A 24,825-nucleotide genomic window follows, 5' to 3' on the forward strand; every position below is an offset into this window, starting at 1 on the left:
CCACCTGGTTTCGCGGCCAGACACGCTAACCTTTACTCCACAGGTGTGGGTGGACACATACATTGCAACTGTGGTGATATCCTTATTTACAAGTTAGGGTGCTCTGTTGTCTCTCTATTGTGGTGGTGTTAGCGTGTTGGATGGAAGGTCATTGGCAATGACGTTCACATTTACTCGAATAGTAAATATTACGAGTAGACTACTATCGTCAGCGCGTCTGGCTGCGAAACCAGGTGGCCCGGGTTCGAATCCCGGTCGGGACAAGTTACCTGGTTGAGGTTTTTTCCGGGGTTTTCCCTCAACCCAATACGAGCAAATGCTGGGTAACTTTCGGTGCTGGACCCCGGACTCATTTCACAGACATTATCACCTTCATATCATTCAGACGGTAAATAACCTGGATGTTGATACAACGTCGTAAAATAACCTAATAAAAAAGACTACTATCAATCCTATAAACATGATATTTTAGGAACTAAAATTATCATATGTTAGTAGTTGTGTCATACATAATAATTGCAATAATTTTCAATAAATGTATTAAAAGAATAAACAAAATTTCATTACACATCATGTTTAGTAGATCGAGATGTACGGTCTGTATAATTTTGGCAGTTTATATAGTTTGCATCCTGTATATTTTATTCTATACATTTTCTCACTACACTCACTTATTCGCTACACTGATGGTGGGTTGCAAGAACGCATTTATTCCTCCGTTAGCTGCTAACGGACCACTAAGTTCGAAAGACGGGATGGAAGAACATCTTTAGTGTTATTGATCCGTTAAAGGATTTCAGTAACTTAGAGATCTGATTTTCCTCCTATAATAATATTTATTTCTCCGTTAGACAGCCATCTTACGTACATTTTGTGTACTGGCGAGTAGTTTATATAATTTGATTCATCATAATGTTGCCTGTATGAGATTCAGGCATGCGATATTTTGTATAATAGGCCTATATACACGATATTAAAATAATATTGCATAACGATGGCTAAGAAGATGATACCTCGTATCTGTACATTTTGAGGTAAATAAAAAAAATCTGTTTTAGAAATTACTTTCTCAAAATAGACAATTTCTTATGTATGTTTCTGCTTTGCAAGTTTCGAGAACAAAATATTAGTACACTGTCCAATTTTGTGAACACAATAATAATAATGAAGTTAATCTAAATAATTATAGTGTAGTTATACTAAATGACACTTTTGTAGAGAGAGGTATCTCTTCTTAGCCACTGATATACGGTAATTTGATTAAGTTGCTTATTTTTTGTTTACTTATTCATTCATTCATTCATTCATTCATTCATTCATTCATTCATTCATTCATTCATTCATTCATTCATCGAATAGCGAAGTTATTATTTATTTCTTTATTACAGACTCTAGTTCATCATCTGACGACGAGGTTATGTGTTCTGTAGTCTGTCTTTTTGTTTTCTACAAAATCAATGCACTTGTGCGCTATTTCTAATAACAAATAGGGATATTTATCTTTCTCACTGAAACTTCTGTTCGTGCTTTCTTTCTGGTCCGTATTAAGTCTATATTCATTGCAAATTTTGACAACAATAAAAACAATTTCTTATATCAGTCTAGCAGACGATGTTCACTTTTTATTCATTCACTTCCTATTGCGTCACTTGTGAAAACCACGTGGCTAACGAGCAAGACAGGCTATGGGGCGACGTCACATTCATAGTCATAACATGGCCAACATTGAATAAGTTTATATATAAATGCACGTTTAACATGAGTTTAATATAGCAATTCCTTTGTTTTTTAGAACTTTAAACAGTATTTATATTAGTCGACTGTCAAGATGGCCATGACTAGATCATGATAACCACGTGACTCCCAATCGTGCCACAGCCTGTCGTTCTCGTTAGCCACGTGAAATCCAAAGATGTTTGGTTAATGATCCAGTAACTAGCGGCACGTTAAATTCCTGTTCTGAAACCCGACAATCCACTAACTTTAAAGTTCCACTAACTAATGGAGGAATACATTATTTATAGGTCTGTTTTCTTGCAACCCAGCGTCAATCTTTCATATGCTCTTTCTTATCCATTCACTATATTCATCTCTCCATTCATTATACACTACACGGCATATACAACTTCCCGGCATTGTAAGCGGTCGTAGCGCGCGTGTTTAGTGGGGAGATTCAACCTCTCGGCGGTGACCGAGGCCTATATACCCGTACAAATAATGTGCCGATAAGAAATAATAAGAAAAAGTTTTGTTGATCTTACTTCATCAAAGCATATGTTGAAAATGATGTTCACCTTTCTGGATGCTAGAATTACATCGAGGAAACTTTATAGACATTCATACAAGAATGCAGTTAATTCCTAGCAAATCTTCACGCTAATTAGCACAAGAATGCTACATGTCACAAAGATCAGCATTGAGAGAACTGGAAATGCTACAATTTTACCCTTATAGAGTGACAGTGGTTAATCGACTGTAGCAAGGGGATCCAGCCACTTGCGTGAATTTTTCTGAGTAAATGTTGCAGTCTGTTCATAACGGTACTGCTAAGCCATCTCAATTAATAATGGCAAAGAAAGCTTGGTTCCATTTAAGCAATTATGTCCACTCCAATGGAACAGTGAACATCCTAATTTAGTGCACGATCAGAATGTGGATATGTGGTGTGGCATTACTGCACGAAGAGTAACAGGCCATTTATTCACTGCTTCCACCTAACCATTTACTGCATTTATCTTCCATACACTACATCCACCTATTCATTCACTATATGCACATATCCATTCACAACATCAACCTATCAATTTATTTTTATTTTAATAGGTTATTTTACGACGCTTTATCAACAGCTTAGGTTATTTAGCATCTGAAATGAGAAATGAGTCCAGGGTCCAGCACCGAAAGTTACCCAGCATTTGCTCATATTGGGTTGAGGGAAAACCCCGGAAAAAACCTCAACCAGGTAACTTGCCCCGACCGGGAATCGAACCCGGGCCACCTGGTTTCGCAGCCAGACGCGCTGACAGGTGTGGACTCCACCTATCTATTGATTACATTTACTTATTCGTTCACTATATCCAAACAATCATTCACTACATTCACCTATCTATTCACTACATCCATCGATCCGTTCGCTAGTTCCAATCGCTATATTCACACATCCATTCATTACATCTACCTAGCCATTTACTACAACCACCCATCCACCCATCCATGTACTACATCCACCCATCCATGTTCTATATTCACTTATTCATGTTACATCCACTTATCCATTCACTACATCCACACAACCATTCATCTATCTATTCCCTGTATTCACCAAATCATTAATTACGTCTATCCATGCACAATATATAACCATCCTTTCCCTATACAGGGTGTTTAAAAATACACGGAAAAATTTCGGAATTGGATTCCACATGCAGAGGACAAAATAAATGTAATATAAACATGAGTACGGAAATTGATAATTGTCGAGATATGACAATCAAGATCTTATGTTTACATACAGAAGAATCAGCACTCAAAGTAGAACTTCAGCAGCAGCTCAGAAACTCTACGTACATGTGCAGAATCATTTAAAAACATTTACTCACCCACCTTACGACAGCAGCATTTAACAGAATTTTGATCACAGCACAATAATGGTGAGTCCATGTCTACGAATTTAGTAGTAAAACTACTACTAGAATCCATCTACGAGTGCTATAGGTCTCCTACAAACAAAACTCAGCTCGGACTCCTCGCGGCGCGCATGCTATATCCCTCTTACTCCCCTGCAGTAGGCTTGAGAGCATGCTGGAAACGGGAGCATACGTCATCTGCGAGAGACAGTCACGCCTGCCGGTTTCTGGGCACTGAGTTTTCCTTGTTGGATGCCTATAACAGATTCCGTTCAACACTGATCTTTATCCGCCATGACTAGCTGCATGTACTGTACTAGGTTAATTTTGTACCATTAATTTGCAGCACTATCATACTTCAATATCCGATATTTCAACAATTATCAATTTCCGAACCCATGTTTATATAACATTTTTTATTGTCTACATGTGTGGATATCTATTCTTATTGAATTTCGTATTCCGAAGAAACTAGTTCGATTAATTAAAATGTGTCTCAGTGAAACTTACAGCAGAGTTCGTATAGGTCAGTTTCTGTCAGATGCGTTTCCAATTCACTGTGGGCTAAAGCAAGGAGATGCACTATCACCTTTACTTTTTAACTATGCTCTAGAGTATGTCATTAGGAAAGTCCAGGATAACAGAGAGGGTTTGGAATTGAACGGGTTACTTCAGTTTCTTGTCTATGAGGATGACGTGAATATGTTAGGAGAAAATCCACAAACGATTAGGGAAAACACGAGAATTTTACTGGAAGCAAGTAAAGAAATAGGTTTGGAAGTAAATCCCGAAAAGACAAAGTATATAATTATGTCTCGTGACGAGAATATTGTACGAAATGGAAATATAAAAATGGGAAATTTATCTTTTGAAGAGGTGGAGAAGTTCAAATTTCTTGGAGCAACAGTAACAAATATAAATGATACTCGGGAGGAAAAAACACAAAATAAATATGGGAAATACCTGTTATTATTCGGTTGAGAAGCTTTTATTATCCAGTCTGCTGTCAAAAAATCTGAAAGAATTTATAAAACAGTTATATTACCGGTTGTTCTTTATGGTTGTGAAACTTTGACTCTCACTTTGAGAGAGGAACATAGGTTAAGGGTGTTTGAGAATTAGGTACTTAGGAAAATATTTGGGACTAAGAGGGATGAAGTTACAGGAGACTGGAGAAAGTTACACAACAAAGAACTGCACGCATTGTATTCTTCACCTGACATAATTAGGAACATTAAATCCAGACGTTTGAGATGGGCAGGGCATGTAGCACGTATGGGCGAATCCAGAAATGTATATAGAGTGTTAGTTGGGAGGCCGGAGGGAAAAAGACCTTTAGGGAGGTCGAGACGTAGATGGGAAGATAATATTAAAATGAATTTGAGGGAGGTGGGATATGATGATAGAGAATGGATTAATCTTGCTCAGGATAGGGACCAATGGCGGGCTTATGTGAGGGCGGCAATGAACCTCCGGGTTCCTTAAAAGTCAGTAATTAGTAGTACATGTGTGGATATCAACCTTGAAATTTTGCTGTGTATTTTTAAATACCCTGTATAGTCCACTGAATACCTTCACCCTTCCATTAGTTATATACACCCCAAGCTCAACATCTAAACCAACCAATGACTTCATCTACACATTCTTTCTTTAACCTATACATATAAATTCACTACGTTGACTTACCAATTCACTGTATCATCCTGATCATTGGTTACATTATATCAATTAAATGATATATAAATTTACACACTCATCCTCTACACTCATTTACCTGTCCACCAATAAATTTATCTACTCACAATAATCACACACACAGTCATTATATTCAGCCACTCATACACTGCAATCACCTGCACGACCATATCCACACTCTCATTCACGCTTTCTACTTCGCAGGGTTATGAAAGCAATATATTTCTTAAGATAAACACAGAGAAGAACTCATTACATTAGTACAATGTTAACTCCACTCTACACAATTAAGCGTTTTGTAGTATTTGCACACACACACACACACATGTACACGCTTCTCCATTATCGTATTATAAAAGAGGGAAAAATGGAGTAGGCCTGTAACTTCTTTATGGATTATAGGACTAACGAAATTGTATAGTTTGATGGACAGAAAAACGTGCCAGAAACAGTACAAACCATCCGCTGTGTTGTGTGAACAATACGGGTTTTATGTTTGAACACCTGCTAGCCTAGTAGCGAAGTTTCTTGTGTACATGTTTTTATATGATACAATTGAATAGACAGGCAGACATGTCTAAAATAATACTTGTTACGGTTCATAAACACCCGTGTGATTAAACAGTTGCGGAACTGCTACTTTTTACTTTCTCGTTATGGAAGATGTAAAGAGAAATTATTGCAATATTCCAAAAATAAATTTCAACACGAAACATAAGTTTTCAGCATACCTGATACCGAAAAAGTGTTTCAGACATGTCATCTGTACGTCTATCTGTATAAAACGACTTTTCATAAATTTATTGTTTAGATTTTGTTCACTTTTATTAGGCTATTTGTTAGTCAACTTATCCGAAAATAATGTTCACAGTATATAATAGTTTTTATTAAAAAAATAAATACGTATTTAGTTGAGATGACTTGCAATGGGAATACAGTATAAACAAATACCTTACTATAATAATACCGGGCAGCTAGCAGTTCTGCGCGCGAACAACGCTGGTGCTGCTATCTAGGCGGCCGGTGTGGCGATACTCGCGAAACAAGCTGTAATCAACTGCAATGTATATTGTTGCTGAGCTACTTAATAGTTTTATTAATTAGTGCTGTGTCAAACTATCAGGTTAATTGCTACAATTACAGCATTACAAATTGCTCCAAATCGTACTTTCGATTTCCGAGAGATCATAAAACGTGAGTCAACAAAATTCTTTATTAGGCCTAATGCCTTTGTCTCTGTGTTGATAGAACAATAAAAGTTAGCTTTCTATTTAGGCCTAATAAATGAATAGAAGTATTGGAAATTTTAAGGTTTTATCAAATTGAGTTTTATTGTTGTCCAAATGCCTTCACTAATTATTACAAGCATCAGACTACTACAAATTTTATCTTTGCAGTTGTCAGCAATGCGTAGGCCTATAAAGCAATATTTCTCATAATATGCAGTTTTGATATAAAATAATATTACATGAAATACTATTCAATATTTAAGTGTCTCGTATATTATTCCACATTAGTACTGCACGTTTTAAACAATAGACCGATTCCCGCTATGTTAATATTTGTATTTGTGGACGTAATTCCACGCCGCTCCGCTAGATATCAGGTCCGCGATATTTCGCACTCACGTCAATGCTGCTAGTATACGGGTGTCCGGTATTATTATTATTATTATTATTATTATTATTATTATTATTATTATTATTATTATTATTATTATTATTATTATAAGGTATTTGGTATAGGCTACTACTACGATTTATTTCAAATCATCCGTCCTCAAGTGAGGTTGACCACTGGGATCCGGAATTAACAAACATAAAAGATAAAGAGGAATGAGACCAGCAAAATAATGATTCGATTTGTACATTAAAACAAAAATTTACGTGTTAACATATAGATGATAGTGTAGAATTTGAAGAGAGGCCTTCAAAATTTCCATTTCAATATTTTAAAAGCACTCGGTTTCCAATTTTTTGAGATTCAAAAACTTTTGTTGAATATTCTTAAGGATTCAATCCAAATATTACATTACCATTTATATTTTGGCCATTGATGATTCTATCAACTACTAGTATTCCTTGATTTTTGCACACCCATTTGTATAATTTAACTTGTGTGTTCATCTGGGGAACAAAAATCCATCTGCACAAAAAAGTGACTTATCCCCCTTTACCCGAACACTACAGAATTACGTTTAAAATGTATCTCTCTAATCCTTAAATTGGCAAGACTTCATTTCTCACACTAGTTTATTAAATCGTGTCGGACTGTAAAGAAAACAACTATCGCAATGTCGAGAAAACAAAATGTCAAACTTTTTCCCTATGTCACAATCAGTTAACACCGGCCATAATCTACAACAATATATAACTGGACAATGTCCATACATTCAAGTATCTGGGCGTCACTCTTGATAATAAGCTCACATTGAAAGATCATTGCTCCGAGATAGCTTCAAGAACCAGTGGTAGATTATCCTTACTAAAGCGGCTTGCTGGAACCAAATGGGGATGTGCTACATCTACGCTAAACTGTACTTATAAGATATATGTGAAACCAATCTGATATATTGCTGTGGTGCCCTTATAACTGCATCTGATCAGACAATCAGTAAGCTAGACTGTGTCCAAAATCAAGCCATGAGACTGATTACTGGTGCTGTAAAATCAACACCAATAAACTCACTATTGCTCCATACCAATGACATGGACATCAAATCAGAAATAAGACAATCAGCGTTAAAACTTCATGAAAAACTCACTGGCTTGTCTGATATTGAATACTCCCCTTGCTCCTCACACACCAACCGCAGATTAAAAACCCAAGAGGGTTTCCTGGAAAAAGTAATCACTGAAAGGCATAATCTGTATCTATCCTGGAAACCCCAGCAAATGATACTACCAACCAACCCACTTGCGTTATAACATATTAACTATGCACTAGATCTTATTGCAATAGAAAATAAACAGGACGACTGTAGTGAAGTACTCCGTCTGTCTGCCTTAGAAACATTACAAATCCGCTACCCACAAGACAAATGGCTGCATGTGCACACTGACGGCTCCCAAATAGAAAAACACGGGCCCACTGGAGCCGGAACTCTTTGCCAACTGTTCTCTACCTATCTCACAACCATACACCTTTTGATGGAGAAGTAAGAGCCATATGTACTGCTGTGAAACAACTATTGTGCACGTCCTTCCCATTTCCAAACATTGTCCTCCTCAGTGACTCAAAAGCAGCGATATCTGCAATTGGAAACTACTTACTACAACCAGCTACTGATGACATTCAACAATGCAGAGAAGACATCAAGAAACTAAATAAAATTGTACATCTGCAATGGATACCTTCTCACTGCGGTATTGCCGGGAATGAAGCAGCAGACTTTCTAGCAAAAAAAGGAACAACTATCCCCCTTTCATATTCTAACATGCTGCCATTTCATAGAGCATCTACAAATATAAGCAGTCGAGTGAGACAACGTTTCCATAAAAGTTTGGAGGACCAAATTAAAGATAAACACTGCAAGGACGCACTAAACTCCACTCTCCCCGAATGGCCCAGAAGAGAAGCTGTTACGACGTTCCGCGCCGCAGTCGGTCATGACTGTCTGGCTAATCACCTCCACTGCCTGGGTGTATTATCCAGTCCCCACTGCATGCTCTGTGGATGTTCCGACACCATGGACTCAAACCACATTAAGACTTGTTCAGCTCTTTCATCTGTCGGCTTTGTGGATAGGTACTGGGAGGCCAGAGACAGAATGCAGCAGTGCTGACATCCACTCCTTCATAGTTTCCTTGGACATTGTTCACTTATTTCGTTTTCTTTCCTTTTAGTTTTTTATCGTCATTGTACGGCCAATGACTCTAGTCAGGTGCCACTGCATTGAATAAAAAAAAAACATTATAGTATTGTGAAATGTTAATTTTCCTACCAAATTTTTTCTATTGTTCTATTAAAATGATTGCACATAGCCTATTAACCTGTTGTATCCTATAGGATACTTTGCGAATTTAAGGGTTAAGAAAACATTTATTTTCTTAATATAAATTAATTATATACAGTATTATTTCAACCTGACGTTGCGATTTTAGTCTAAGTTTTCCTTCGTCCAGACGACTGAGCAGGTAGTGAAAAGTAAGTCATCTTAAAGTATTAGCGGGCTCTAGATGTAAATTCTTTGATCTATTGCTCTTTCGTAGATGCCTGCCTGCCTGCAGTGGCATTATTACGCTGATCTCCAAGCTAGAAGCATTCTCTCCCAAACTGGCCTATCGCGCTAAGAAATGCTGTACATCCAGGATGCATGCAGGCAATTGTATGTGTCCACTAGACCATCCTTCTCCTTCTCTCTGACGGCTGATCGGAGAAATAGAGGTGACATGGAGAAATGACGAGGAATTATGTTGAAATTTCTATTGGAGAAGCGGAAGCACCTCGAGAAAAACCCCCAACTACGACCTTGTAAGTGCAGATTTTTCAATAAAAAATTGCAGGACTCAATGAGACTCGAACCCGAACCGTCTGCGTGATAGGCTATTTTATGATCTAAATCGCGCAGCCATAGCAAAGTCAGACACCTTATTACGGTTGAATTTATACAGAAGGATGGTCTTACAAAAGTTTGAATGACAGCATAGCTGACCCTGGAAAAAAAAGACACATACTGTTCAGAGCTGTGAGATTGCAAGTGTGAGCCGAGATGGAATATAGAAAAGGTCATCTTGGGATTCACTATGACGTAATCTAACACGATTTGTAATTATCCCGTTACTAATAATTTCGTATTGACACTGTGTATAAGGAGTTTAGTTTCTTGAGCTTCTGTTTTTGTTTCTACTTAAATGAGTTTAATTATTAATACGTCTTTCGGTATGACAAAACACAATGAAGCAATAACACTTCTTCGATGAATGTCGTAACGAATGTTTTCTGAACGAATACTAGCCTCGTTTTTATGTATAAAGAAGTAACATGCTTCGCTTCTACGAATCATTATTGAATTTCCCAAGTTAGGATTTCCTGAGTTCATAGCAGTATTATAAATGTAAAAAGTCTTTTCCTAAAAATGTTTTACCAATTTATCTTTAAGTTACTAGATAACAGATTTTTTAAATATCTGTTGTTGTTATTGTTTTGAAATACATTTCAAGAATAATTAACTGCATATAGGCCTATATTAACGCTTTATAATGACTATTATCTTCAGCTTCTCATTGAAAATGTAAAAGAGCGGTGACACAATCGGAATTTGAATGCTTCTGCGTTTATTATTGGAAAAAAGGTATGAGTACAAACTCAGCAGGAGATAAGTGAAGGGGTGGTCAGTAATAGGACGGCATCAAACTGGTTTAAGCAGTTCCACGATGAAGGAACACCTAAGCCTTAAAGCAGCCGTGGCGAAAATGTGATCATGCGTCGGGTCACTGTGTAACCTGCAACCTGCATAGCACCTATGGAGGAAGGCGGACACCCGAAGGGGAAGTGACGCAACTGTCTGACTTATTAACGGATTTTTATTTTCCTTACGTCAAGCACTTAAATATAATTTTGTACAATACAAGGTTACGAACTAATGTTTAGTACGTGTAACGAAGAAAAAAAATGAACAAGAAAACATAGGGCACATTCTTACAACCTAAAATTACCTGTCTTCAGAATGTCTCTGCAATAGAGTTTCAAAACCAGGAATTATGTCACTTACTGCCAGTCGTAGTTGATCACGAAGGTATTTGTCTATCAGTCGTGATCTAAATTTGGTTTTTACTATTTTCATTGTTAAAAATAATTTTTCACAAACGTAAGTTATAGCGAACATGGCTTCAACAAGCGAAAGAACGAAGCTTCGGATATTTATTTTTTGGCAAAGATTTTAAAAGTTCAACATTTTTCTAGTCCTTACATCTAGCTTTCGTTTAACATCACATTGTAAATCTGTGAGTATAAATTGAAGAGCTAACAGCATTATTCGCACATCTGCTGAAAAAGGATCGACGTACAGAGATGATGATGATGATGATGATGATGATATGATAATAATAACAATAATAATAATAATAATAATAATAATAATAATAATAATAACACTTAACCTTTTAATGTTTCATGGGTAACATGTATAATGCCGTTTTATGTTATACAACTGTTTTCCTCGTAATACTTGTGAACAAATCATAATTTAATATTCCCACCATATTGGCAGCAAAAAAATGCCTCCGCCCATCCTACTTGAAACTTTCGTTTTTGTAGAAGTACATGGTTTCGAGAGAGACAATGCGACGATACGCCACTCGCAGGTCTTCGACAAATACAAATGGAACGGAGTTTGACTCCAGTGAGTTAGAGGGTGGGGGTTGGGGGAGGCGGGAAGCAAGAGAATTGTACAGCTATCATTGCGAGCCACAATGTGGTCGTGAGTCACATTTTCGCCACGGCTGCCTTAAAGATAAATCTCGTTCAGGAAGACCACCTGTATCCTAAATAATGAGGCTATAGCCACCAAACTGGAAGAGCAGCCAGCAAGAGAATTGCCAGTAAGCCTTGAAATTTTCAAGGCCATAATCTGATGCCATCTCTACCAATTGGACCGTATCTAAACAGTGACGAACTGATTCGTATAAATTGCCCGAAACAAAGTTAAAGGGGAAAAAAAAACTTTTGAGACTATCTAATTTAAAAGCTCGTCAGGAACCACTATTATACTTTGACGTTTATCACCCTTATAGTAGGCCTAAATGTATATCTAATATTATAAATGGTTATAATATACGAATGTATATTTTATGTGAATTTGGGCAAAATTAATTGACTACACTTACTTACTGGGTAGACATTATTAGTAAGACATATGTATTACTTTTGGGATTATAAAGAAAGCCGTTTGGCGCAATCCACAAAATGAAACTGCATCTTCTTATCTTGGTGCACGGTAAATGATTTAATTTAGTAGGATGTCTTTTGAATAAGCACTCAATAATAAAAATGTCGATATCATTCGCAACATGATAAAGTAACTGAATTGTTGTGAAACGAGAAAAACGTATAATTAGCATTCCGCCATTTTCCATAACTATGGTTCTGGAACACAACTACGGTCCATTCAAATTTTGTACTCCATAACGTAGTACCTCGTTTATCTATATTTTTGCTGTACTGTAGTTTGAAGTCAAGTCACTGCAGCTGTCTACGAACGGTCTATGTTACGTCTACAATGTTCTTTGAATAGTTGTATCGCGGATCATAGTTGTGTTTCAGGACCATAGTTATGGGAAATGGCGGTACTCATTTTATTTTCTTAATAAAATTATTTTCTTGTGTTCAGGTATTTCTTTAAACTTACACACAAGGAGACGGCTAGCAGTTACAGAACTTCAGCAAATTATAAGATTCCTGCATTAGTATTAGTAGAAATAATAAGGGATGGGATGCAGATGGCAGGATAATATTAAAATGGATTTGAGGGAGGTGGGTTATGATGATAGAGACTGGATTAATCTTGCACAGGACACAGACCGATGGCGGATTTATGTGAGGGCGGCAGTAAACCTGCGGGTTCCTTAAAAGCCATTTGTAAGTAAGTAAGTAAGTAAGTAAGTAAGTAAGTAAGAAATAATACGGGAGTGCACGTTTTTAACAGTAAGATCTCTCAATTACATTAGCTATTCAGAGGTGTTGAAATGATAAAGGTGTAATATTACATATTAAAAAAATTAGAATGTTATAGAAGTAGAAATACACAGACAAGTTTTGTTTACCTAAGTATTACCTTCTGATTATACAAGCTTGGGAAATTAAAGAGAACTAGTTTAATTTTGAATTACTCATTAATGAAAGCCATCGGGAAAATGGTGAAGGGAGCGACAATTGTTTTATGGCATTGGATATAGTTTCAAATAGAACATTAAGAGTTATGACTGGGATCCTACCTTGATACGGAGAGCAAGTTGCGAGTCAACAGTTCACGCTGCTAGTCCCCCGCAAGCTTCTGTCCTATGTGTTTACATCGTTTATTCGTGTACCTGTGTGTTTAAGACGGTGATCAACATAAATAGTATTCATGTACAAAATAACACTTGAATTTAATAACAACAATAACAAAGTACTTATTTAAAGGCAGCTTATATGCAATAAAAATAATTTTTACCAGAAATAGACAAAACTATAAAAATTTCAAGAACCAGCCACTTTATTTTCAGAAGCCACCATATCTTGTCCATACATGCAATAAGAAAACCATTCGAGTTAAGATAAAGATACATTTACTAAGATATATTAAACAATATTAAATATTTATGCAATGCAACCACACGCTCTCAGAGACGCTCTGACGCTGCGTATGTAGAACAGTAGGCCTATCTTAACTTGCGCAACAAATGTAACAATATTAATTTAAGAAGCACATTCGAATTACTTCCTACAACCGCTTTTGTTAACATTATGTATTAGTCGTAGTGACATAAAAGAAATCAAAGTCTTAAAAAATGTTGAACTCAATAAACAATTCAGGCGAGACATAAAACTTTTAGTCGCAATATCTACCTGGCGTCCGGAATTTGTCTACTCCTGATTTTTACAATAAGTAAAACGCATCTAGATACTTTACATCTAGACTAATTAAAGTTTGGAATTAACAAATAAAAAAATATGAATGTAGCACAAAGAAAAAAATGAAACACATTATGAGTGCGTGCTTTACGAGACTCTACACCAGCGGTCGTCCGCACAGGGCATCCTGGGGCTAGCGTCTCTTACCCGCGGAGAAGACAGTGCACCATTGTGCACTTGTAGCTGCTAGCAGGTATGCTCTCTACCTCTTTCCTGCTGCACGACGGTGCACACGGGACGGCTCCGCTTACCCTTTGCACATTTCAGCGAGTGCTGACGACCACTGCTCTACACAATGTAGAGTGTGAACATTTTAAGTGTTTCAAACGGAAAATTTTTCCTTCTTTCTGATAAAATACATTTTATTCTTTCCTAATGATGTGCTCGCTACCAAATTATTGTAGCACTCATTTCCCAACCGCCTAGCTTTGTTTTGTTTTCATATGTTCACTGAACAGCAGAACTGAACTAAGTAGCGTTGGATGCCGTCGAGCTATAGGCCTACTCTATATGTAGCCTGCGTACACTGCTGCGGGTTGCTTGAGGCTTTAGGTACCAAACGCAGGACTCTAGTTATGAGACAGAATGATCCAGACTTTAAAAACCTTTTAATGGGTGATTAAGCCTATTTTTAGTCTGTGAGATTTTATTAACCAACTGAATCAGAGATACTGGTCAGTTGTAAATCCACAAGAGATCCACGAAAAATGATTACACAGCAAGAAGGTTATTGTCTATGGAATTGCAGCATTCGATATCGTTGGACCTTACTTTTTTTTAACTTCTGATAGTGAAGCAATGAATACAGAACGATATTCATAAATGGTGGAGAATTTCTTCGTACCCTTATTTCAAAAGCTACAGAATGACCTGGAAATCTGTGGTTTCAACAAGATGGAGTAACTGCCCATGCAGCTCATCTCATTATGTCGATTTAGCTCCCTTGGGTACATTAACTCCCGACATTGCGTGTTCTTCGCGTGCACTCGGTTTGACAGTTCCTGATGTTTTCTTACGGGAATATTTGAAAGAACAAGTAGCCTATTCTCTTATACCACAGTCTAATATATACAGTCGCGCAACTTCAACACTTTTTTTGCCAACATTTCACGACACTAGCGCTCAAGCGGCAGGCAAGGCACTGGTCATAGGGTTGATACAGCCAGCACGTGCTTTAAAGGTATGCGAAATATAATAACGTTTTAATCATGCGTCGGAATAAAGGCAATGTGTGCAATGACGAAAATTGCAGTAACAACAAGTTTAAATCTCCGAATTTGTCGTTCTTCAGATTCCCCAAAGACCAAGAGAAAAACATAACTCAGTCATAACTTATAATCCACGCTGTAGGTAGCCTACGTATTGTGTTCTATAAAACATTTATTAGTTATCAGTTACCTATTTGTATGTCAGGAAGGAGAGTTTAAATAAAAACAGAGTAAATACCTGTTACAGTATATTATTGTTTTGCAGAGATCATGTGTAAATGTGTAACCATTCCGATTTTGGATAATGTATCTACAGTTTTTAATGCAAGTAATTCCATAATTTTTGTATTCGTGTTTTTTTCTTTATATTTTTCAAAAGTTGAATGTTGTATTGCATTCATGTAGGGATTATGGTGTTAATTTTTCAAGAATTCATGGCGTATTATAATCCTTTTGCAAAATATTCACTTCTTGAATAAATCCAGACTGTGTCGATAAATTTCTGATGTGTTGGTGTAGATTCATGTGGCAGACGTATTAAGTTCTCAAGAAATAAAAGAGCCTTTTTAAATTTAATATAAAAAGCAATCTTTTTTGTAATAATTTGCATAACTGTTATTGGTGTTGATTTTACATTACCAGTGATTATTTGAGCCGTTCAGAGCAGAAGTGGTGTAAGTCAAAATTAGGTAATGAGGTTTAAAGTAAAAATTCTGTAAAATACAGCGCAAAGTAGCAATTAATATATCCTTCGTGCTATCCATTGACTACTAATAGTTTAAATAAATTCAATATTAACTGCTATTTTGCGCTGTATTTTACAGAATGTTTACTTTGACCCTCATTACTCATTTTTGACTTACACCACTTCTGCTCTGAAAATAAAATTAGGCCTACATTTTCTGAGTTAATTGAAGTTACAATTTTTTCAACAAAATTGTGTGTTCATTTGTTCTCACCTACGTCATAATAACAGTAGGCCTAAGTGCATGTAAATTACGTATTATAAAGGTAGGGTAAGTTAAAATTAAGCTTATGTGTGAAAACTGGAAATGTGATGTAAAATGCGGTAAACTTTCCATAAAAATTTAAACCATAATATCAGCACTATTAGCGACTCAAAATAATAATAATAAAAATTGAAAAAAATAATGAACTTCATAAATGAATGTCTGTCAAATTAAGGTTTAAATCTTCCCCTTTTTTATTTTTAAGTTTACCTCAGCGTCCGAGTTTACCCCAATTTGCGGTATGGAAAATAGTTAATTTGTCAGGAAAGTTCACCACGCGATGTACCCTACGAGATATGCCCTACAATTTTGACTCTTCTCACAGGAAATATAGAGTTCCAATGGTTCATAAATATATTTAGGAATGAATTGAATTAACCGTCCACGTACAAACAATTATATTATTTCAAACCGTGATACGTGATCAGGACCATGATTCAGTTGTAAGGAGCAGAAAGAATTACGTTTATTCCCAGCTTCTGAAACTTGTAGATTAACTGCGTGTGAAATTCTTCTAGGATTCTAAAGTAAAATTAATAAGAACCATATACACTTACTGTATAGCATAAAAATATAAAATAAATTACGCAAAACCCGTTTTCTGATGTGTTATCATATGTCGTGTGCACACTGTTAACTTGCCTGTCGCTAGAGGGCTACTGTCGCGCCAGCTGTCAAATGTTGGCATATTTGATACGTATGAGTTGCGCGACTGTATATATTAGACTGTGCTTATACTATAGACTCAGTAATACTCGAGAGTTGAAGGACAAGATTATATGTGAAGTTGGCAACATTGGTCAAAAGTTGCAGGATTTTGTCGTGAGCAACTGCAGCAGTACTTGCAACTAACAGACCTCACCTGATGTACTTTTTAAAAAGTTGCTTCATTTGTGTAAATGAAGGAAATACTAAAATTTAAATGAAGCGTAGAGTTCTTTATGTACACATTTGAGTCACTTTGTGTGTATGGTTTAAAGAAATGACTTACCACGTTGATACTTTAGTAAAAATTCGATCAGTCGTCAGAAGAAAAGTCTGAACACAGCTGGAGAGTGTTGATAAAATGATTGAGGGAAAAGGGAAGGGAGTACACCGAAAAAACCCTCTCTGCAACCTCTGTTTTGTCCACCACAAATTCTATTACGACAAGACCGGGGATTGAATCCGGGCCGCCTGAATAGAAGACTAGCACTAGCACTTGAGTCAAAGAAGCGGCACAAAAAAAACGAAACTTCAACGTGCTCATAATTTGTGTGTACGTTTTGTAAGCAATGCTCGTAATTATGATCATATTACTCCATCCCTGGAAACAATAGGTTGGCTTAAACTAGATAAGGAAAGAAATTTACATTCACTTCTCCTTCTCTTCGAAATTTTGAACTCTTCTATTCCTTCGTACCTGTCTTCTTCCTTCACTTACCTTTCTTCCCACCACAATCTGAACACACGCTCTCGCCATGAAAAAATACTAACAATACCATCGCATCGCACCTCCTCATACTCAGCCTCTTTCACAATAACCCTGCCAAGACTCTGGAATTCGTTACCTGCTAGCATCAGGGACTGTTGAAATAAAACTCAATTCAAATGCAAACTTACTAGGCACTTGGTCAGTAATTGAGACTCGTTCAGACATGGTTTCTTGTAAATAGTTCTCTTAATATATCACAAAATATTTCAATATCCGGTAATTTCATCACTATAGAATTTTGTTATTCTAGGTTTAATTTGTAATTCAGTAAACACAAAAATATTGTTTGTTCTTAACTTCTATGATAAAATGTCTTGCTTTCACTAATCAGGTAATATTGTCGTACTTTAGTTTTTATTGTAATTGTAATTGTAAATTTAATATTAATTGTAATTTTATTCTTCATATTATAGTTGTAATCCCCTGGTAGAGGGGCAGAAAAGGCCTGACGGCCTTATCTCTACCAGGTTAAATAAATACTAATACTAATACTGTTTACTGATGAAGTAACCAATTGCAATAAGCTATTCTGGGGGCAGAGTCTTTCAGACTCAAACTTTGCGTTTATCACTTTGTAAGTTTTAAATTACAGCTTTTGGTTACTCTCCGAACAGAAATATAAGAAACCGTCAGTTTTATGTAGGAGTTTCCTTAAGAATTTTCTAAGATGATTGCCTGAACTTTTCACTCTTCAACACTACTGGTTATTTTAAATTTATTTTCAGCACTGAACATACCTATGGCTTTAAATTTATTCACTAGTTTATGAATCAGGCACGTATTGGAACCCTTGTATCGGGAAACTGTTTACGAAACATAGACACATTCCGATATCTCGCCGACTGCTGCTCAACCGGAGAGCTGGTGACGGTCGGCATACGATACCCAACAAACACGTTAACCAGAGTGGTAATCGCACCGTACCTACGGCTCAGATACAATTTAGCCCTGCAAGTGGGTGAATATGGTGTTAATTAAAAGCTGCTTGTTCCTCCTCTGCAGGTGCACTCCGATTCTGACATCCACCTGGACGCGACGGGCAGCTTCAAGCGCTTCGATCCGGTGGACCGCGACTTCCGAGTGGCCATCACTACCAGCAGCTTGATGGGCGGCTACGGCGGTTCTCCGCCTCCCAGCGCCACGTTGCCCGCAGCGATACCGCCACAACCCCTGCGGCCAGCGCCCGCTCCCGCACCCATGCGGCCGGCGCCAGCGCCGCCTCCGCCGCCGCCGCCCCAACGGGCTCCCGAGCCGGAGCCGTTGCTGGCCGACGTGACTACAGGCGACGCGGTGACCGCCGCCATCGTGCCGGCGGAGGACCCCGAGTCGGGCGAGCAGCTGCCTCCCACGCTGCAGCGCGCAATGTCCTGTGACTCTGTGTGCTCCGACACATCTGTGGTGCTGGGCGACTTGGAGGAGCCCAACGTCACCGGCTACCTCTGTGTCGGGCTCGAGTACGACAGGTGAGCTCCGTCCCAAAAATAATCACACCTCTTCCTTGCTTGTCTCAGTCCTTTTCGCAGAAATCTTCTCCACACACTTACTCAAGTCTCCCATTCTCAATCCCCGCAATGGTAGATGCGGACATTCGAAAGCCTACATGTGAAACATGCATGTTAAACCATTTTGATTAAATTGTGTTAGTCATTACTTACACAGAGGATCAGTAAGTAAATTACGGATAAACGCGAAATTACTTCGATGTTAAACACATACACAATAATGAATAACATAAATTAACAAAGAGTAATTATATTTTCTCTTACTGGAAGAATAAAAAATAACAGGCCGCTGAATAGACTATCATAGCAGACGCAAGGATGAAAGAATTACTAAAAACCTAAAAATAAATATAAACCGAGTAATGAAACAGAAATGAGTCACATAGCTTACTTCAGAGATGAACTAATGAATGTGTTGCAATACTTTTACAGCGTTTAACGTGGTGCAGACTTTTGGGTTTTGCAACATGCAATAGTCTACATAAAAACATCGAACATTTGGGCTTCATTGTCAGATAAGACAAGGAATAGGAAAATTTTCTGTTGGATTCATTATCATGAGCTTTCCTCCGTGTATTAAATAGTGATCAACACAACATTATAACACTTCATTTGTTTTACTTTTTAAAACTGATATTACAAATTCTTCACTCTAATTACGTGCCAATTTGTTTATTTAGAATCTAGTGGATAAACTTCGAAATTTAATGTCTTTATTTCATTAAATAAGGACCAACTCACCTGAGGCGGAACAGGCCAGAAAGCCTAATCCTTGATAGAATATGATGATGATGATGATGATGATGATGATGATGATGATGATTTCATTAAAAAAGATACTCGCAGCACCGAGATCATGGAACAATACTTGATTCAGTCAATTAGTCCATTGCGAAATGTCCACTGCAAAAATGTCCATCATAATTAATGTTCAGTATAAAAAATGTCCCCGGTCATTAAATGTCCAGCATAAATTATATGTTCAGTGTCACTAAATGGCCATTATCTTAAATGTCCATAAACATCAGCTTAAAATATCCAGTATCAAAAATGTCCACAGTCATTAAATGCCCATTACCTTAAAAAAAGTTAGTTTTATTTAACGACGCTCGTAACTGTCGAGGTTATATCGGCGTCCCCGGTGTGCCGGAATTTTTTTCTGCAGGAGTTCTTTTACATGCCAGTAAATATACTGACATGAGCCTGTCGCATTTAAGCACACTTAAATGCCATCGACCTGGCTCGGGATCGAACCCGCAATCTAGGGCATAGTAGGCTAGCGTTATACCAACTCCACCAACCAGGCCGACTGCATTATTACCTTAATTTTCCTGAGTTATTACATGAATGTCCAGAACAATATTTATTAAAATGTAAATAAATAATTTAACAATGAAATGTAAGCTAATTTACAATATCCTGTAACATGTTTTATTTCTAATTTTCTTCCGCACTGGGATCAGCATGCAGCTGCTTATAATACGAAAGTGCCCTCAGATATTGTTTCACATTATTGTTGTCCTTATATTTATTGTACTGATGTACAATCACTTCAATTCGCCGTTGTTTTGTAATACAGGCCTACTTCTTGTAAACGGGGTGTTTTACGTTTAAGTGACCATCGTGAACTTGGGTCAAATGGTATTATATCTCTCACATTCTGTTCTTGTTTCACGCTTTTAATAAATCTCCAAACACTGACATGATGTCCAGAAACCATTTTTCGAAATTTAGATTAGAAACCTTTCACTACGTTATTGGTTTCTTAACCGCCTTGCAATGCTATTTCATAGGAATTCCACACAGGAATATGAATCTAGACGGTGTAGGTCTCCGAAAAGAATATTGAATAATCGTCTCTGTGCATACCATATATTTTATATTTTGGCTTGTGGACATTTCTGTATATTGCACATTTTGATTTGTGAACGTTTCTTGTATATATTTGACATTTTGACTTATGGACATTTCTATATATTGAACATTTTGACTTATGGACATTTATATATATTGAACATTTTGACTTCTGGGCATTTCTATAGGGGAGACTCGGCTAATTCCGCAATATTAAGAAGTAAATCTATCATATTTTTATCAAAATGTTTATTGAAAAATATTATCAAGATATGTAGACATGGACGAAACCTTTCATTACCAAATGGGATAAAGAGACCTATTAAAATGCAAATATATTTAGTTGTACATACTTCACAGTTGAAAAAGAAGAACTCGGGTAATTCCGCAACAGTGCGGATAAATCCGCAGTAGTAAATAATTATGAAATACATTATGAAAGTAACATAAAAGGAACAATTTTATATGTAACAATGCTCGCTTTCTTAACAGCTGTGTAGCAAAACACGAAAAACAGCCAACTTTCGATGTTTTGCTGTATTGCCGACAGAGGTGTCAACCAATATCCTTGATTTTTTTTCTATAGCACTGCAGAGGACATGCCTCCTGTTGACAGCCTCTCAAAACTTACGTTCACGCTATTGTAAAGCCGCAGTAAAATCGTATATGCACTACTGCGGAATTACCCGTACTGCGGAATTAGCTGAGTTTCCCCTATACTGAACATTTTGAATTATGGACATTTCTATATAATGAACATTTTTACTTGTGGGAATTTCTATATATTGAACATTTTGACTTCTGGACATTTTTATATATTGAACATTTTGACTTCTGGACATTTCTATATATTGAACATTTTGACTTCTGGACATTTCTATATATTGAATATTTTGACTTCTGGACATTTCTATATATTGGACATTTTGACTTAGCCTATGAACATTTCTATATATTGAACATTTTGACTTTTGGACATTTCTTCATATTGGATATTCTGACTAGTGGTCTTATTTGAGCTTTAATTGTGGACATTTTTGTAGTGGACTTTCTGTATATTGGACAATAATTGTGCTATGGACGAATTGACCTGGGAAGAATATTAAAATTAAATGATAGGTGAAACCGTATTATTCGTGGGAAATTTATCTCTTGCAGATTAATCAACTATAAATTTTGCAGGACGTCGAACTCCGAGCTTTTATTTAAAATATACCTAATCTATGGCTCAGTGGTGACAATGGTATAATAACCGCAGATTAAATTTTATTAAGGGATTCGGATGAAAAGTACTCCACAACCACGTTGTCGATTGTAAATCTAAAATGACCCATCAGGAATCGAATCTCGATCGCTTTTAAAGAAATTTAATCACTTACAGGAGTGAATGGACGATTGAATAGTTGAGGACAATATTCGTAGGCGCTCACGCGCGTCTTTCGAAACGTTACAGATGTTAAAGAATGTTTTCGAGAAACGTTCGACCTCCAGAGTCGAGGCACGCATTTTCCAAGACTGCACAGGCCTATTGCTAAAAGCGCAGTACAAGGTCCCAATAACGTAAAAGGAAAGAGCTCCTACCCCCGTTACCGAGTTGTAATACGGAACGGCAAGTGAAGTGGAAAGAATTGGAAATGCGTACCTCATAATGTAATCGAGATGAGGTGGGCGGCAGTACAAGACTTGATACGAGATTACATCACGTCACGACTCCGCTATTTTAGGAATTGAAGGTTTTGCCTTAAAAATAAAACTAGAGGGAAAAATATATTAAAAGGAATAGGTATCCATGGTGACTAACGTATGATGATGATTTCTGAAGAAGCTATCAAATACGCTATGAAATTATCGTCTATGAGGCTGAATCTTTAAACAGGTTTTGTTACAGTGTTACAAGTAAGATGATTTTGTGGTGAAAGACTGTACTTGCATTCGGGAGATGCAGTATTCAAATCCTGGGACACGCTAATGTGATCGAGTTCTCGGTAGTTTCCTCGATTATAAAATAACTGTGAATTTAGTTATTTAAAAGTAAGTTATAAATTCCGAATTGGCTCTGGTTTCCACTACCAACAACTATGTAGACTGTTCCGTAAGATCTAAATCCTTAAGAATTGTTGCCTACATGGTAAACATGTCTGCAGATATGGGCAGTGTGTGACAATATATGGGTGTGTCAGAAGGAATGTAAAATACTTCATGATAATGTAAATTGTGTTAAACTACATCTATTTAATCTGATATACCTGTGTCCGAAATGTAACGATTGGTAAGTTATTGATGGGCGAACTTTTAAATGGAGAGAGGAATTATAGACCTAGTATTTCTACATTTTAGAACTTTGTGGTAGGGTACATTATTGAAAATGCTGCATCTTTTATTTTTCCACTAAGTTTATTTCTTAATTAAGTATAAAATCAGTAAGAAAATAAAATAATTACGTAAGACAAATTACTAAGGTTGCTCTTTTTATGAATTCCATGAATTCTAAATTCATATCAGGTACCTGTGCCCATTCTTTTTCCGATCTCAATGAGACACTTGGTAGATTGCCATTTTCTGATAACATCCTTTAAACATAGAAAAAACACACAGCTAGGCGGAATTCTTCAATTGAGAAAACGTCGTATGTATTCCTTAACAGATGCCAATGCACTGTCATCACAAAATCCATAAACAAACAGCATGTCTGCATATTCACTATAAGAATACATGAATTAAATATCAAGTGAATGTGTATTCAGTTGTATGTTGCGCAGGCGTTGCAGTGCTCAGATACTGCAGTGTGCAAAAGATCTGGCGTAACACGTCAAGTATAGTACACGAAAACGCAAGACGTTCGAGTACTTCTCCCCTTAATTTCTCGCCAACAGTCAGACTTCGAACATAGGTATATCAGGCTAAATCCATGTAGGTTAACATAAACTACATTATCCTGAAGTATTTTACATTCCTCCTGAGACACGTTCTGAGAAAAATAAAACGATTTAATTTAAAAACGTACAGTTTAACGAGATATGTGTAATTAATTCTGCACAAATTCACAGAAAATAATTGTTCGTAAAATGTAATCACTTTTAATACTGGGTGAATGAATTATCTCTCAGACATGAAAGCGGTAACTTGACTCTCGAGCCGACGTACTTCCACGCGCTGGTTAATGAGAGATCTAGTTATGTGATTCGATAAACCACCAATTATTAATATGAAATATTACTAAATATAAGCAATTAAGACGTTGGTTACCTCTGATTGAGGTTCTGGCTCATATGTAGGCTACATCTATTATCAGGTAGTACATCTCACTTGACGATATGTGTCAGAGGAAGAACAACTGTTTGTACGCATCTGAAGTCTGATTAGTGGAATATGTGGCTAATCGGCGATATATGCAATGGCGGAGAAAAGGAACTGACCACCCTATCCCATCATCTCCTGGCATAGTTGCCTCATAAGTGGTGTCATGTTGGTATCACTTGTGAGGTTCAGATCTGTCTTCGGACAATTGACTAAACAACAACAATAACAACAAGACGTTTATTACGTAAATTAAGAAAGGAGACCCATTTTATGTACTAGTATGTATGTATGTATGTATGTATGTATGTATGTATGTATGTATGTATGTATGTATGTATGTATGTATGTATGTATGTATGTATGTATGTATGTATGTATGAATGTATGTACGTATGTACGTATGTATGTATGTATGTATGTATGTATGTATGTATGTATGTATGTATGTATGTATGTATGTATGTATGTATGTATTACAGTTTGCCATTCATAACTAATTTATAATTAACATTATGCTTAAAAACTCAACCCAAAAGAAGTTCA

The 24,825-nt window shown here is 36.7% G+C and overlaps 1 protein-coding gene across 2 annotated transcripts in view; it reads left to right on the forward strand.

Moving 5' to 3' along the window:
* Positions 1 to 24,825, forward strand: part of LOC138696523 (synaptotagmin-12-like) — a 405,788-nt gene that overhangs the window by 104,549 nt on the left and 276,414 nt on the right. For both annotated transcript variants that reach the window (XM_069821606.1, XM_069821607.1), the window contains exon 3: positions 18,629 to 19,089. In XM_069821606.1, the coding sequence (XP_069677707.1) occupies positions 18,629 to 19,089 (461 nt within the window). The remainder of the gene's footprint in view (positions 1 to 18,628; positions 19,090 to 24,825) is intronic.

The sequence above is a fragment of the Periplaneta americana genome, chromosome 3 (assembly GCF_040183065.1).
Source record: "Periplaneta americana isolate PAMFEO1 chromosome 3, P.americana_PAMFEO1_priV1, whole genome shotgun sequence".
NCBI classification, from domain to species: domain Eukaryota; kingdom Metazoa; phylum Arthropoda; class Insecta; order Blattodea; family Blattidae; genus Periplaneta; species Periplaneta americana.